Here is a 12,500-nt window from a genome sequence, read left to right as displayed (position 1 = left end):
CCAGGAAATAGACAATATAAATGAATAAATAAATATAAGTGCCTAAGCGGCGTGATCGGTATGGCATTGGCCTGCCACCTCGGTGGCCGCAAGTTCGATTATCGGGCATTCCATTGAGGCATTGTGTATTTCTGGTGTTAGAAGTTCACTCTCGACTTGGTTCGGAAGTCATGTCAAGCCGTTGGTCCCGTTGCTGAATAACCGCTGGTTCCATGCAACGTAAGAACACCATACAAACAACAAATAAATAAATAAATAAGAGAGAGGTTACTGTTTCTGTAAGAGCTTCCATTTGTACGTTCAGATCAAATTTCATTTTCTTCGTAAAACCACATAATAAAAAAACATAATGTAAAACCAACCAAACGTTCACATTGTCGTGTGGCCATTTTGCTTAATGAATTCCAGCTAAATGCATTTGCTGCCTTAGGAAGAAAGGAAATCGGTCTTACTTCTCCAGGTGGAGTTCCATTATGAAGTTTATCGGCCCTTTCATTTCCAACGTCCCCCCCCCCCCCCCCCCCCCCCCCCCAACTTCCCCGAATTCTTTGTATGATATCATTTCCTCACATTCTGTTTATTCACTTAATTTATATTTTCTATAGTAACAACTGATCTCTTATTTCTGTATTTCCTATTACTTTTTGCTGTTTCTCTCAGATGAGCGCCATATTCAATGGAAGATTGAATTTCAAATCAGTGGCCCCTTTGGTGGTGGGTTTGCTCCATATGAACAGGGTTCACCTTCTGATAATAATAATCATACTATAATGGACGTAAAGTCTGTCTGTCTGTCTGTCTGTCTGTCTGTCATTCAATCACGGCCAAACGGCTGGTCAGATGGGCATGAAACTTGGCAGGGTTATGGTGGGGACCCCTAAGATGGTTTGTAATGGGGTTTCATCCAACCTACCCCCTTCCTTTGTAGGGGTTGGGGGTGAGAAGGGATTCCCTGAAACGGAGCTGTTTCTGGCCGTGAAACGAGGCTGGTTATTCCCGTAGACTTAGTTACTTTACGATTTTTCATACATAATTTCTGTACAACTTCCCCGGAGAAAGTTGCGAATATTTCAGCTCGGACACACTAGAAGGTGAAAATTATCATCAATATCCGCAAGATTTTTTGAATAACCTAAATCCATTGGCACTGCTAGTGCAAAAAATAACGTTGAAGAAGTACTGCCCGGTAATGTTGCTTCGGAATTTCGATCCTGCCAATGGACATTACAACGGAATGAGGTACACCGTTATGGAGCTAAACTCCCACATCATCGAAGCAGTGATAGCAACGGGCCCTCACACCGGCAAACGTCTGTTCATCCCCCAGATTCCTCTGATGCCTTCGGACAACCAGTTTCTCTTCCAGTTATGGCGCAGGCCGTTTCCCATCAACCTGGCCTTCTCATTCACTGCAAACAAGTCGAAGGGCCAGACTTTGGATCGTGTTGGTGTGTTTCTGCCGTCACCCATGTTCACTCATGGCCAACTGTATGTGGCGATGAGCAGAGCAACTGACTCTGCCAACTTGAAATTAAGTTGTGGACAAATTGATAATATTGTGTACAAAGAGGTTCTGTAGTAGGTATGTCTAAAAATCGCCCTTATTTTAATATTGCTGAACAAATAGTACATATAAATTTTTCACTTCTGCACCCGTACTTTTTCACCCATTGTAGATGGGTAAGTTTGCTATTAATAATAATAAGAGGAAGAAGAAGAAGAAGATGTATATTTCCAGAATCGCAGGGAAGAGTAATAGACTAATTTTGATGAAGAAATCACTCCTATTTACGGTTGGTAAAGTAAAGTGAAATATCCGTAAATTATTTTCACAAGAAATCATAGGTATACAGAAAATATGTATGAAAATCCGTAAAGTAACTAGGTCTACGGGCACAACTAGCCTCGTTTCACGGGAAGAGCCAGTTCCGTTTCAAGGAATCCCTTCTCACCCCCACCCTCTTCGGAGGGTGGGTGGGGGAGGTAGGATGAAACCCCATTAGAAACCCTGCCAAGTTTCATGCCCATCGGACCATGCGTTTGGCCGTGATTGAATGACAGACGGACGGACAGACATTACGTCCAATTATAGTAAGATTATACTTCTCATTATCATTTAAAATGATGAAAATAGAGCGTTGAATTACCGTAAATTTTCCGTAGAGAAATTCATCCCTCGCAATGAAAAATATTGACGTTTATTCCATTCAACGCATTTACTTTTATTCAGGCATCGACGAAGTGATAATGATAATTTATCATATGACTGCATTATCATCACCCTAACAGTTATCCTGTTCATTGGATATCTCTCATTTGCATTGGAATATTCCGGAGCAGACTATATAATTCCGGGTAAAATGACGATATTAAGCCGCACCAGAGAGGCAGATCACATAAAAACAGAGTCGTCTCTGAAGCAGTGTTTGTATTTACATTCGCCATAAATCATTCTCCTATGACAGTTTGCCTGGCGGATGGTTCCAGCCACATGAGGCTGGAATAGGAACGAGTTACTTTGCATAATTCCCTGGTGTATAAAAGTCAATAATAGGTTCAGTATCATAACGTCATGAATGGCCCCAGCGGTTGGGTCGCTCTGGCTTAACTGCTCTTAACGGCGGGAATAATGATAAAGTGATTCATTATGTTTTATACAGTCAATCAGTTCGATTCCTATACACATTTTGTTAATTATGTGCAATACAGTAAACAACACAATAATTTTTTCTTGCAACAAAAGGACAAATCCTCATCGCAATTTAATCACAAGAGATGATAATAATAATTAATAAAATAAGATAAGATAAAAAATTTATGTTGACCAATATTCGACGCACTTTGACCTTATCGCGACAGAGACAGAGATCCTGATTTATAACTTTGTTGTTTGATACGAGATCGGGCGGGAGTTCTTTTGTCAGAAGTAAGAGAATTCTTGAATCCTTTCGCTGTTTGCGACAACTTCTTTATTATTCACTTCGTAATCACCTCCTACGTTCGTGGAAGAGATATTGCAAAGGGAGGGATGTGTTATCGAGAAAGAACTATAATGCTTGCAAGCTTGCTGTGAATTAGGTAGCATTCTTAAGGGGTCTTTACACGGTGTATGAAGCAGTTAGTTTTGCATGTTTTCTGCAAAGGGAATTTATCCACGATACAATGGTTGAATGATGAATGCAGCAGTTGCCATAGTATTTCCTTCTCAGGGACTTCCCTCGTTTAAAGAAAAACATTTTGACTCAGTACAGACCAGGACAAATATTTCCATTGTTCCATTTTCCCCTGCAGAAAGTTACGAGAAACTCAAGTATCTAACTAATTTCTGAAAGAGTACATTGATGTCAGCCACACTGCTTCGCTTCGTTTAAATTCGTACTCTAAAAAATTGTTATTGTGCAAATCGTTAATCTTATGATTAACACCTATGATTCACACATTCCCGAGAAGGAGCGTCGTTTGATTATTAGTATGAAAGCCGTAGTAAGAAATCAAGCTACTAGAATTAACTTTAAAATATTGATGGAACTCAAAAGTCTTACTGTCACAAAAAAAGTTCATAAAATTTATTTTCTCCATATTAGTCAGAGTAGCATTTCATTCATGCATATAAAGGTTATATCTCGCACTGTCATTTCAATTTCCTTCCAAAAGGTAATACTGTTAAAAATGACCATCGCATTAACTGCCATTCGGGAAGTATAAAATTATGAAAAAGCGATTGAAATATTACTCTTCAAATAGGAAATGCACATAAAGTACTGATACTTATATTCCATGCATTTCTGTAGGAATATTTATCTTCTGGTACAGTATTTTCCCATTTTCAAATTGAGTCTTTAACAATATATTCACTGTTCATCAAAGGCTTCAAAGGGCCTTCATATATATCTTCCACAAACTAAGAAATAATTACAAATTTATTCATATCCAATTTACTGGACCTTAAGAATAACTGAAACCTAAGGGGTGTTTAATATTTGACAAGTGCTTAGCCAATTGGTAGCTCAATAGTAAAAGGTCACTGTAAGTTTTTATTTACCAAACCAGAAGGTAGTTCGAATGTTTACTTGCGTCGAAGCACTTAGCAATTACAATTCCCCTTTTGTGTAAGTTATTCCTATGGGCTAGTGAATTGGATATTAAATGACATTTACACCTTGATATTCGTGAATATAAAAAAAAAATCACAACGTTACAAAAATTCGTAAATAAATAACAATATTTTATTACTGCTTTGACCCGAGGCAAAAAAAATAGATAAATAAATAAATAAATAAAATAAAAAAATATGAAGTGTAAATATTAAAAAAGAAATCAGCGTATGCGACAAAATTCGTAATCTAATAATAGTTCTGCTTTGACATGAAACAACAAATAAAAGATAAAATAAAATAAAATATAATATAATAAAATAAATAAATACAATATGAAATGTGGGTAAAAAAAGATATCGCGGAGTATGCAACAAATATTCATAAACTAATGATAAACATTTAGTTCTGCTTTGGCCTGAGGTAAAAAAAAATAAATAAAACGCAAATTTACTAAACCGAACACAGAATCACTTTAGGGTAACAGGCAAAAACTCCTCATTTTCTGATCGCCATACTAATGAAAACATCGACAGCTATGTGAGTGAAGGCTCGAACCATATTTGATGAATTGCAGGAGAGATAATGAGGTGGGAGGTAATGCTGTTGAGTGACAAGATGAGATGAGTGTTTTATCTCTGGTAATGGAAGGGGTAATGGAAGGGGGAAAGAGGAGATTGATGGCTTTCGATCTAACATCAATCGACGGTGGTACTGGAGAGCAAATGTAGACACGAAATTAATTGTGAAATGATCGCGTTTCTGATTAACATTTGGCACGATGGTGGAAGTTCAAGAAGATTACGTGAATTGTTATATGATTAATGGTAAAAGTCTTTTTAAAAATAGGTGATAATAATGATGATGATGACGAGGATGTAGAAATGTTGTGGTAAATGTTATTTGAATTTTAAATCTTACCCTCGTACTTCATTAAAAACGACGATTATAAAAAAAATATTGTAATTAAATGGCAATCACAAATTCAGTGTATAGCAATAGTTGAAGTCTTCAACAATGGACTAATCTCTTTCACTAGACGTTCCGACAAAGTTTGCGTCAGAGGAAAATTCAAAGGAAGAATAATTTTGAACAATAATTCTAAACAAGGAAGTAAGTAACGTAACCAAGAGTAACTGTTTTATGAACGAAGAATAATTGATAAAAAGGGGAGGAAACAGGTCATGTATAACACTGGAAACATAGGCCAAACAAAGGTCAAATATGGTAAATATATATAAATGTGAAAGGGAAAAGGGGACAAGAACGAATCTTAAATGAACACATTACATCCTCGTGTTTCATAAAAGGGGTGCAATGTACTACCCTAGAATAACTGATCTTAAAAACAAACTGTCATTAATGAAGAACGGTAGAAAACGGGTTATATACGAAAGTAAAAAACACTGAAAACTAAAACCAAACAAACTCAAGAGAGAGAGAGAGAGAGGAGAGAGAGAGAGAGAGAGAGAGAGAGAGAGAGAGAGAGAGAGAGTAACATGAAAAAATCAAATGAAAACTGTGCGTCCTCTTGTGTGGAAAAAGATAGGATAATGTATACAAGAATAACTGATTCTAGAAAAATAATCCAAATCACTGGAGAAAAGGTTAACATAAGAAGATGAAAAACACTGAAATCTGATGCCAAACAAATTCCAGGAAATAGTGAAAAAGTGACACGAAAAGAGAAGGAAGATGTTGCCTAGAATAACTGATTTAAGAAAAAATCATTGATAAATCACTCAAGGAAAGGGTCACATAAGAAGAAGAGAAACACTGAAAGCTGAAACCAGAGAATCAGTGAAACAGTAAAAAGGGCGACATGGAAAAATTCAAAGGAAAACAGAGCATCCTCAGGGTTCAATAACAACCCGGGGATTTTCTTTCTGGAGTCCAGAGTGAAAAAAAAAGCTAGTTAAGAGGATATGAATCACGAAATATTTCTTTAATTAAGAGAAAATCGGATTGGGTCTCAGCCTCACAGGAGGAATTATTAAGAGAAAGAATTTCTTTTCATAAGAAGTCAGAATTTTGGTTCCCAATGGAGCAGGTTATTGTTTTTCAAGACGAGAACTGAAATGTTTTTTTGGATTCGTGTCTGAAGAATTTAATCAAACATTTTTCCCAGTTGTTCTGACGGTGAGAGATTCGCTGTTTCAGTTATATTGATTTCCAAATCATTAGTTAGTATTTCCTAGCAGGGATAATTTCTTTGTCTCTTGCATTTTGTTTCCTTAAAATGTCATTATGATTATTCATGAAGGGCTCTTTTAGTCTTGATTGGTTTTCAATTAGAACTGAATGCATATTAGAATTTCTTTTAGAATTTATTATTATAAAAAATATAATAGATTCACGAAATGATTAGATAAAATCCATTTATGGAATAAGATACTGCTAAACAAAACTTGTATTTTTTCTCTTTTTCTTTTTTCGTTAATATAAATCTTAGTGATGTTATATTTGAGTCTGGAAGGGACGCCAGACCACACCTCCTTAGCGGTGTTGATATGTCTCATTCATTGCAGTAAAGTCGATTGTTTTAGTCAAATATATAGACCCCTGTTATCTTTTAATAATTCCTTATGAACTTACAACTACTGGCTCTCTTTAAAAAAACGTCCCTTTTCCATTAAGTACTTAAACATCAGCTAAGCTTTTAGCACATATCAAATTTCTCTCTCTCTCTCTCTCTCTCTCTCTCTCTCTCTCTCTCTCTCTCTCTCTCTCTAGATGCTGAATTAACTCTAGAATCTGTGAGAGAGTAGTTTCAAAGTGAAAAATAATATTATTTAAAATGAAATGAGATTCATATGTATAAAAAAATTACCTATTTGTTAGTTTTCATTTGAAATAATCTTTGTCATTTTGTGAACTACCAATCAGAAGATAGTTTTGGTTTGTATCAATCGATTTTTTTTTTGAGTGGAGGTGGTTAGTTTAATATTTGTGAATATAAAAAAAGGTCTCTCGTGTATCAGTGATTAGTTAGTTTCCGCCTTCTGCGACTGAGGATGTTGTTTAAATGTGACACTAATTTTATTGTGTGGTCATGCATTATAAGCATTGTATGGTTATACAATACGTTCGCCTTCATTCAAAATATCTATGAGACTCAATTTGATTCACCAATCACTAGCTTCTATTAAGTATTATCTAAATAATTTTGTCGTAATACATAAAGTGATTTTATTTCTAGAATTTTCATTCATGTCAAAATAGGATCATCTAGTTTCTGAAGATATACAAACCATAACCGAATAGAGAAAAATGTTAGAAATATAAATAGCAGTCTTGTCAGGGCTGAATATATTTTGATAAATGTGGGAAAATCTATGTGGAATCAAAACAGATACGGATACAGAGAGGAACGAACTGAGCAAAGACTTTGTTGGCACAATTCTCTCAGGAATTGCGAACACTTTAATGAAAATACCCAAGTGAAGCCCAGTCGAAGCCTTGTGGGATGATGCTGGGGAAGCCTGCATCTGCTACTCTGGGATACAGAATGGCAGCCATTCTGCGAAGGTACAAGAAATCCCCGAATATTTGAATCTCGATTACCCTTTTTTATGGATTCAAATATCCATTTTGAATCAGCGATTTCGTGAAAATATTATTGGTACATTGGACGAGAGGTTCATTGGACGCGAGGGAAATATTTATTTCATCAGTATGTTCATACTATGCAATAAGAAAAATATATGAAATATATTTAAGAGAGGTACATTGGACGAGAAGAAAATATTTATTTCATCAGTATGGTCTTACTATGGAATAAGAAAAATATATGGCAAAAGCATGAGCGTTTTTTATATCATGTCATTTCATCAGTTTTGGCAATATATTCTTTTTAATTAGGTAGCAAAAGTCCTAGTCTTTAAATATGACTAATTTTCTCCAAACCAGTGACCGATTTTAGGCGTTTTATGTACTAATTTTACAGTTATAATTTTTTTCCGGATTACTACCACTCCTTTACAGCAGCACAGAAGAATCCTTGAATTACTTTATCGCACGATGTAAATAAACGTTAATTTAACTGATAATTAAAAAAGAATATAATAAATATCTCTTGTCAGACACATTTTGGAATATATCCTTAACGTTACAAGCATACAACACTACCTACCACACCATGGCAAAAAAATAAATTCCCATTCGAGAACTAGTGCCATATATATGCCTAGATATACCTCAGCAAAAGGACATCTTAATAGTCATGTTTTACCGTTCATTACCTAAAGGTATCAGTCTTAATGTAAAAAATACTGACCTGATATATGATGTTGTTATTGCTGGGCTCAAGAAAGAAGGCGTTGTATATCCACTAATTTCGGGTAATTCGTTCCTTCAGGCGTTCACAACTTTCTGCTTATCTGCCTTGGAATATGGTGTATTAGAAATCCAAGCCATTTGTTGCTTTCTTGACTACTTGTGACAGACTGCTAATATCGGCTACAAAAGAATATATGCTTAGAATATTTGTCTTAACTGACGGAAACAAATGCACTGTTATAAGTACATGAAGATACATAATCACACACTTCAAAATGTACTATATATGCGTGTTCATAGAAGGACGTTTTTCTTTTTTATTCCATTCTAAATCTGGAATATGTGTATTCTCTTCAATTTAATATGTAGTTATTTATTACTTTATTCGAAGATTTCAAAATATAGTTTCTTTTTCTCTAGAAGTTACTTCGAGCAATTTCCCACAATAACATTTTGAAACATTAAAATTATATCTACATGATAATGTTTGGAAGTTTTGCCATATTCTGAGCATTTCAAAAAAATTTATAATGTTTTTCCCTATGCAGGGTAATTTACCTGAATAATAGAGAAACAATAAAATGTAACCTTGAACTCATATTGAGTAAATATTCCTCTTCACTGGGATTTGCAAAAGTTTTTGACTTTGGGAAGATGGCTAAAGTAGTACACACAACTGTTCTATATAATTGATCCATCATACAGTACAAAAAAAAAACCCTTCTATCACACCGGCAAAACGATACACATACACACATAAAAACAAGCAAGCAAACAAACACACACACACACACACAAACAAGGAAACAAATACACACACACACACACAAAACAAGCAAACAAATACACACACAAACAAAAACAAGCAAACAAATACACACACATACACACATACACAAGCAAGACCAAAAAACAAAAGTACCCAAATAACCTGTGGGTCCAATGACGAAAAAAATAAAAAAATAAAAAATAAAAACTTTTGTTTAGGGACTTTCTGCTAAATTCGAAAGTAGGTCGACATTCTATTGGGGATAGAACCCAGATACAGATTCAGTTCAGTAACCAATATGTAATCGCTGATATATTGCAGACACTTGCCTGACTTTTTGTATCACGTTAACAACCTTTCATGGTTTGTCAACACATATATATATAACAAATTTAAACGAAACTGCTGCTCTTGTTAAACGGGTTTAACTTGTTCATGTATGATTCATTATTCATGAGCACAGTTTTTATTCCTTTCACATATTATTCTTAATCAAAGACTTTGAGGAAAACTTAGTACTTCATCATATAATTCTCCATATATTTTTACATTATAATATTATTCTTAATCAAAGACTTTGAGGAAAACTTAGTACTTCATCATATAATTCTCCATATATTACTTTCATATATTATTCTTATTTCGAGGGCTTCAGCATATAAATATAATTTTATTATACTGATATATTGTTCTTATTTCAAGGGTTTCAACATATAAATATAATTTTATTATACTGATATATTGTTCTTATTTCAAGAGCTTATCAGAGTAACTGGCAATTTTAACAAATAATTCTCCATTTAGTACTTTCCTATATTATTCTTACTTACGGGACCTTCAGAAAAATTGAGCCCTTTATTGTGTACAGAGAAACAGCCATTTACTATTCCCCCAAAAAACTCAAAATACCGCCGGTATCCAATTACTCGGGAGTATAGTGTACACCTGTGCCCATCTTTATTGCTTTTCCGTTGACTCGTGTGCTTTTCTAGTCGAGTATTTCGTCCTCCCTTTTTCCAATATTTCCCGTCAACTCTGTCATTTTTTGTTGGATAGTTCTTAATTATAGTTGAATTTTTCTCAAGAGAAAATATGAGAGAGAGAGAGAGAGAGAGAGAGAGAGAGAGAGAGAAGAGAGAGACATGTTCAAGTTAGAATTTTTCTGAAAAAAAGATATGAAGAGAAAAGAGAGATAGAGAGAGATTTGAGAGAGAGAGGAAGGAGAGTTAGAGAGAGAAAAGAGGGAGAGAGAGAGAGAGAGAGAGAAGAAGCGCGGAGGGGGGGTGGATGTTGTTAGAATTTTTTCTGAAAAAGGAGATATGAGAGGAAGAGAGAGAGAGAGAGAGATGAGAAGAGAGAGAGAGAGAGAGAGGAACAATCAGTTAAAAGATTTGTTTTCTGAAAAAAGGAGATATGAGAGAGAGTAGAGAGAGAGAGAGTGAGAGAGTGAGAGAGCTGCGAGAGAGAGAGAGAGAGGGAGAGAGGGACAATGTTCAGTTAGGAACTTTATCTGAAAAGGACATAGAGAGTAGAGAGAGAAGAGAGAGAGATAGAGAGAGAGAGAGAGAGAGAGACGGAGGAGAAAAAAAGAGAGAGTTCAAGGGGAGAGTTAGTCTTGATTAGGAAACTTTTACTGAAAAAGAGAGAGAGAGAGAGAGAGAGAGAGAGAGAGAGAAAGAGGACAATGTTCAGTAAGAACTTTTCTGAAAAAGAGAGAGAGAGAGAGAGAGATGAGATTTTGAGAGGATGAGACTTTTGAGGAGAGAGAGAGAGAGAGAGAAAGGAGAACAATGTTCAGTTAGAATTTTTCTGAAAAAGATATGAGAGAGAGAGAGAGAGAGAGAGAGAGAGAGAGAGAGAGAGAGAGAGAGAGAGAGAGAGAGAGAGAGGAGAATAATGTTCAATTAGAATTTTTCTGAAAAAGGAGATATGAGAGAGAGAGAGAGAGAGAGAGAGAGAGAGAGAGAGGACAATGTTCAGTTAGAACTTTTCTGAAAAAGGAGAGAGAGAGAGAGAGAGAGAGAGAGAGAGAGAGAGAGAGAGAGAGAGCAAAAAAAATTTTTGCCAATAAAAAAATACTCCTAAACCTTTAATTAAGGAAAAAATAAAGGAAAATTTTATTCTACATTAAAACCTCACTGAAAAATCAGTTGATTAAAATTTAATCCTTAGGGATACGACTCTATAATGGAAGCCTTATCTTTTTATTATATTCCAAATAGAAGTGGCATTTCCAAACACATAAATATGATCATTTACTCTAATTACATATGAATAATATTAGAATGTTTGACATTTCAGCTTATGATACCATTTCCTCCAAATCGATTTGATCTGACCAGACAACTGGTATAACTTGGAAAAACCCTTTATAAGGAGCTTAGTTGATAATAAGTGAATTAACGTGTGACATTAACTCTGATTAGTGACATATCCTACGTTAATTACTTTGTTCCTTTACCATTTCAAGTTCGGATTCACGTGTGGACGAGACACAGGAGTGACAATGTATGCTAGTATAGTCGCAAGAGAACTGATTTAATTGTATTAAGGTTAATATTTCCTTAAATATATAAATCTTGGAGCTGTTAACAACATATTTTACTACGGAAAATTGTAGTAAAATATCTTCAACCTATCTGGCATAGTGAATATCTTTCTCTCTCTCTCTCTCTCTCTCTCTCTCTCTCTCTCTCTCTCTCTCTCTCTCTCTCTCTCTCTCTCTACTTTGCTACCTACCTACGTTTTTCTCTCTCTCTCCTCTCTCTCTCTCTCTCTCTCTCTCTCTCTCTCTCTCTATCTTTCTCTCTCAAGATCATGTTGGAATCGTAACCATCATACTTTAATGCAAATAAGAGTTGTAGTTAAACGTCTTCAACTTATCCGGCATGGAGAGTAACTCTCTCTCTCTCTCTCGATCATGTTGGAATCGTAACCAACATATTTTAATGTAAAAAAGATTAGTGGTAAAATATTTTCAACTTATCTGGCATGGAGGATAACTCTCTCGCTCTCTCTCTAGGTCATGTTATAACCGAAACCATCTTACTTTAATGTAAATAAGAATAGTAGGGGAGAGTGGGGCACCATGAACATAGGGGCACATTAAACTATTGGACTTTTCAGGCTCAGTTTTCTATTTTCCCCCTAGATGTCTCCTGTGCAAGAACCCTCTGTTGATGACTCACTTTATGACCAGTAAGGTGCTAGACAAACTGTAGTGGCCGACGTGCCACAGGGGACGTTTCTTGGTTTATTTTTATACCTATGTAAATATTCAGAGATTAATAACAATCCTCCTCATCATATTACTTTACGAAATACTCTCAGTCACATGACTGGTATACCTAGTGGATCAG

The 12,500-nt window shown here is 35.3% G+C and overlaps 1 protein-coding gene across 1 annotated transcript in view; it reads left to right on the top strand.

Annotated features, from left to right (window-relative positions):
• The first annotated feature begins 1,249 nt into the window (after positions 1-1,249).
• The window catches only part of LOC135211469 (uncharacterized), an 82,583-nt gene continuing 71,332 nt past the window's right edge, over positions 1,250-12,500 (top strand). The window contains exons 1-2 of the mRNA XM_064244775.1: positions 1,250-1,448; positions 1,677-1,680. Coding sequence (XP_064100845.1) covers positions 1,250-1,448; positions 1,677-1,680 — 203 coding nt within the window. The remainder of the gene's footprint in view (positions 1,449-1,676; positions 1,681-12,500) is intronic.

This window comes from Macrobrachium nipponense, chromosome 4 (assembly GCF_015104395.2).
Source record: "Macrobrachium nipponense isolate FS-2020 chromosome 4, ASM1510439v2, whole genome shotgun sequence".
In the NCBI taxonomy this organism is placed as follows: Eukaryota; Metazoa; Arthropoda; class Malacostraca; order Decapoda; family Palaemonidae; genus Macrobrachium; species Macrobrachium nipponense.
This window is presented reverse-complemented; position numbering and strand designations above follow the sequence as displayed.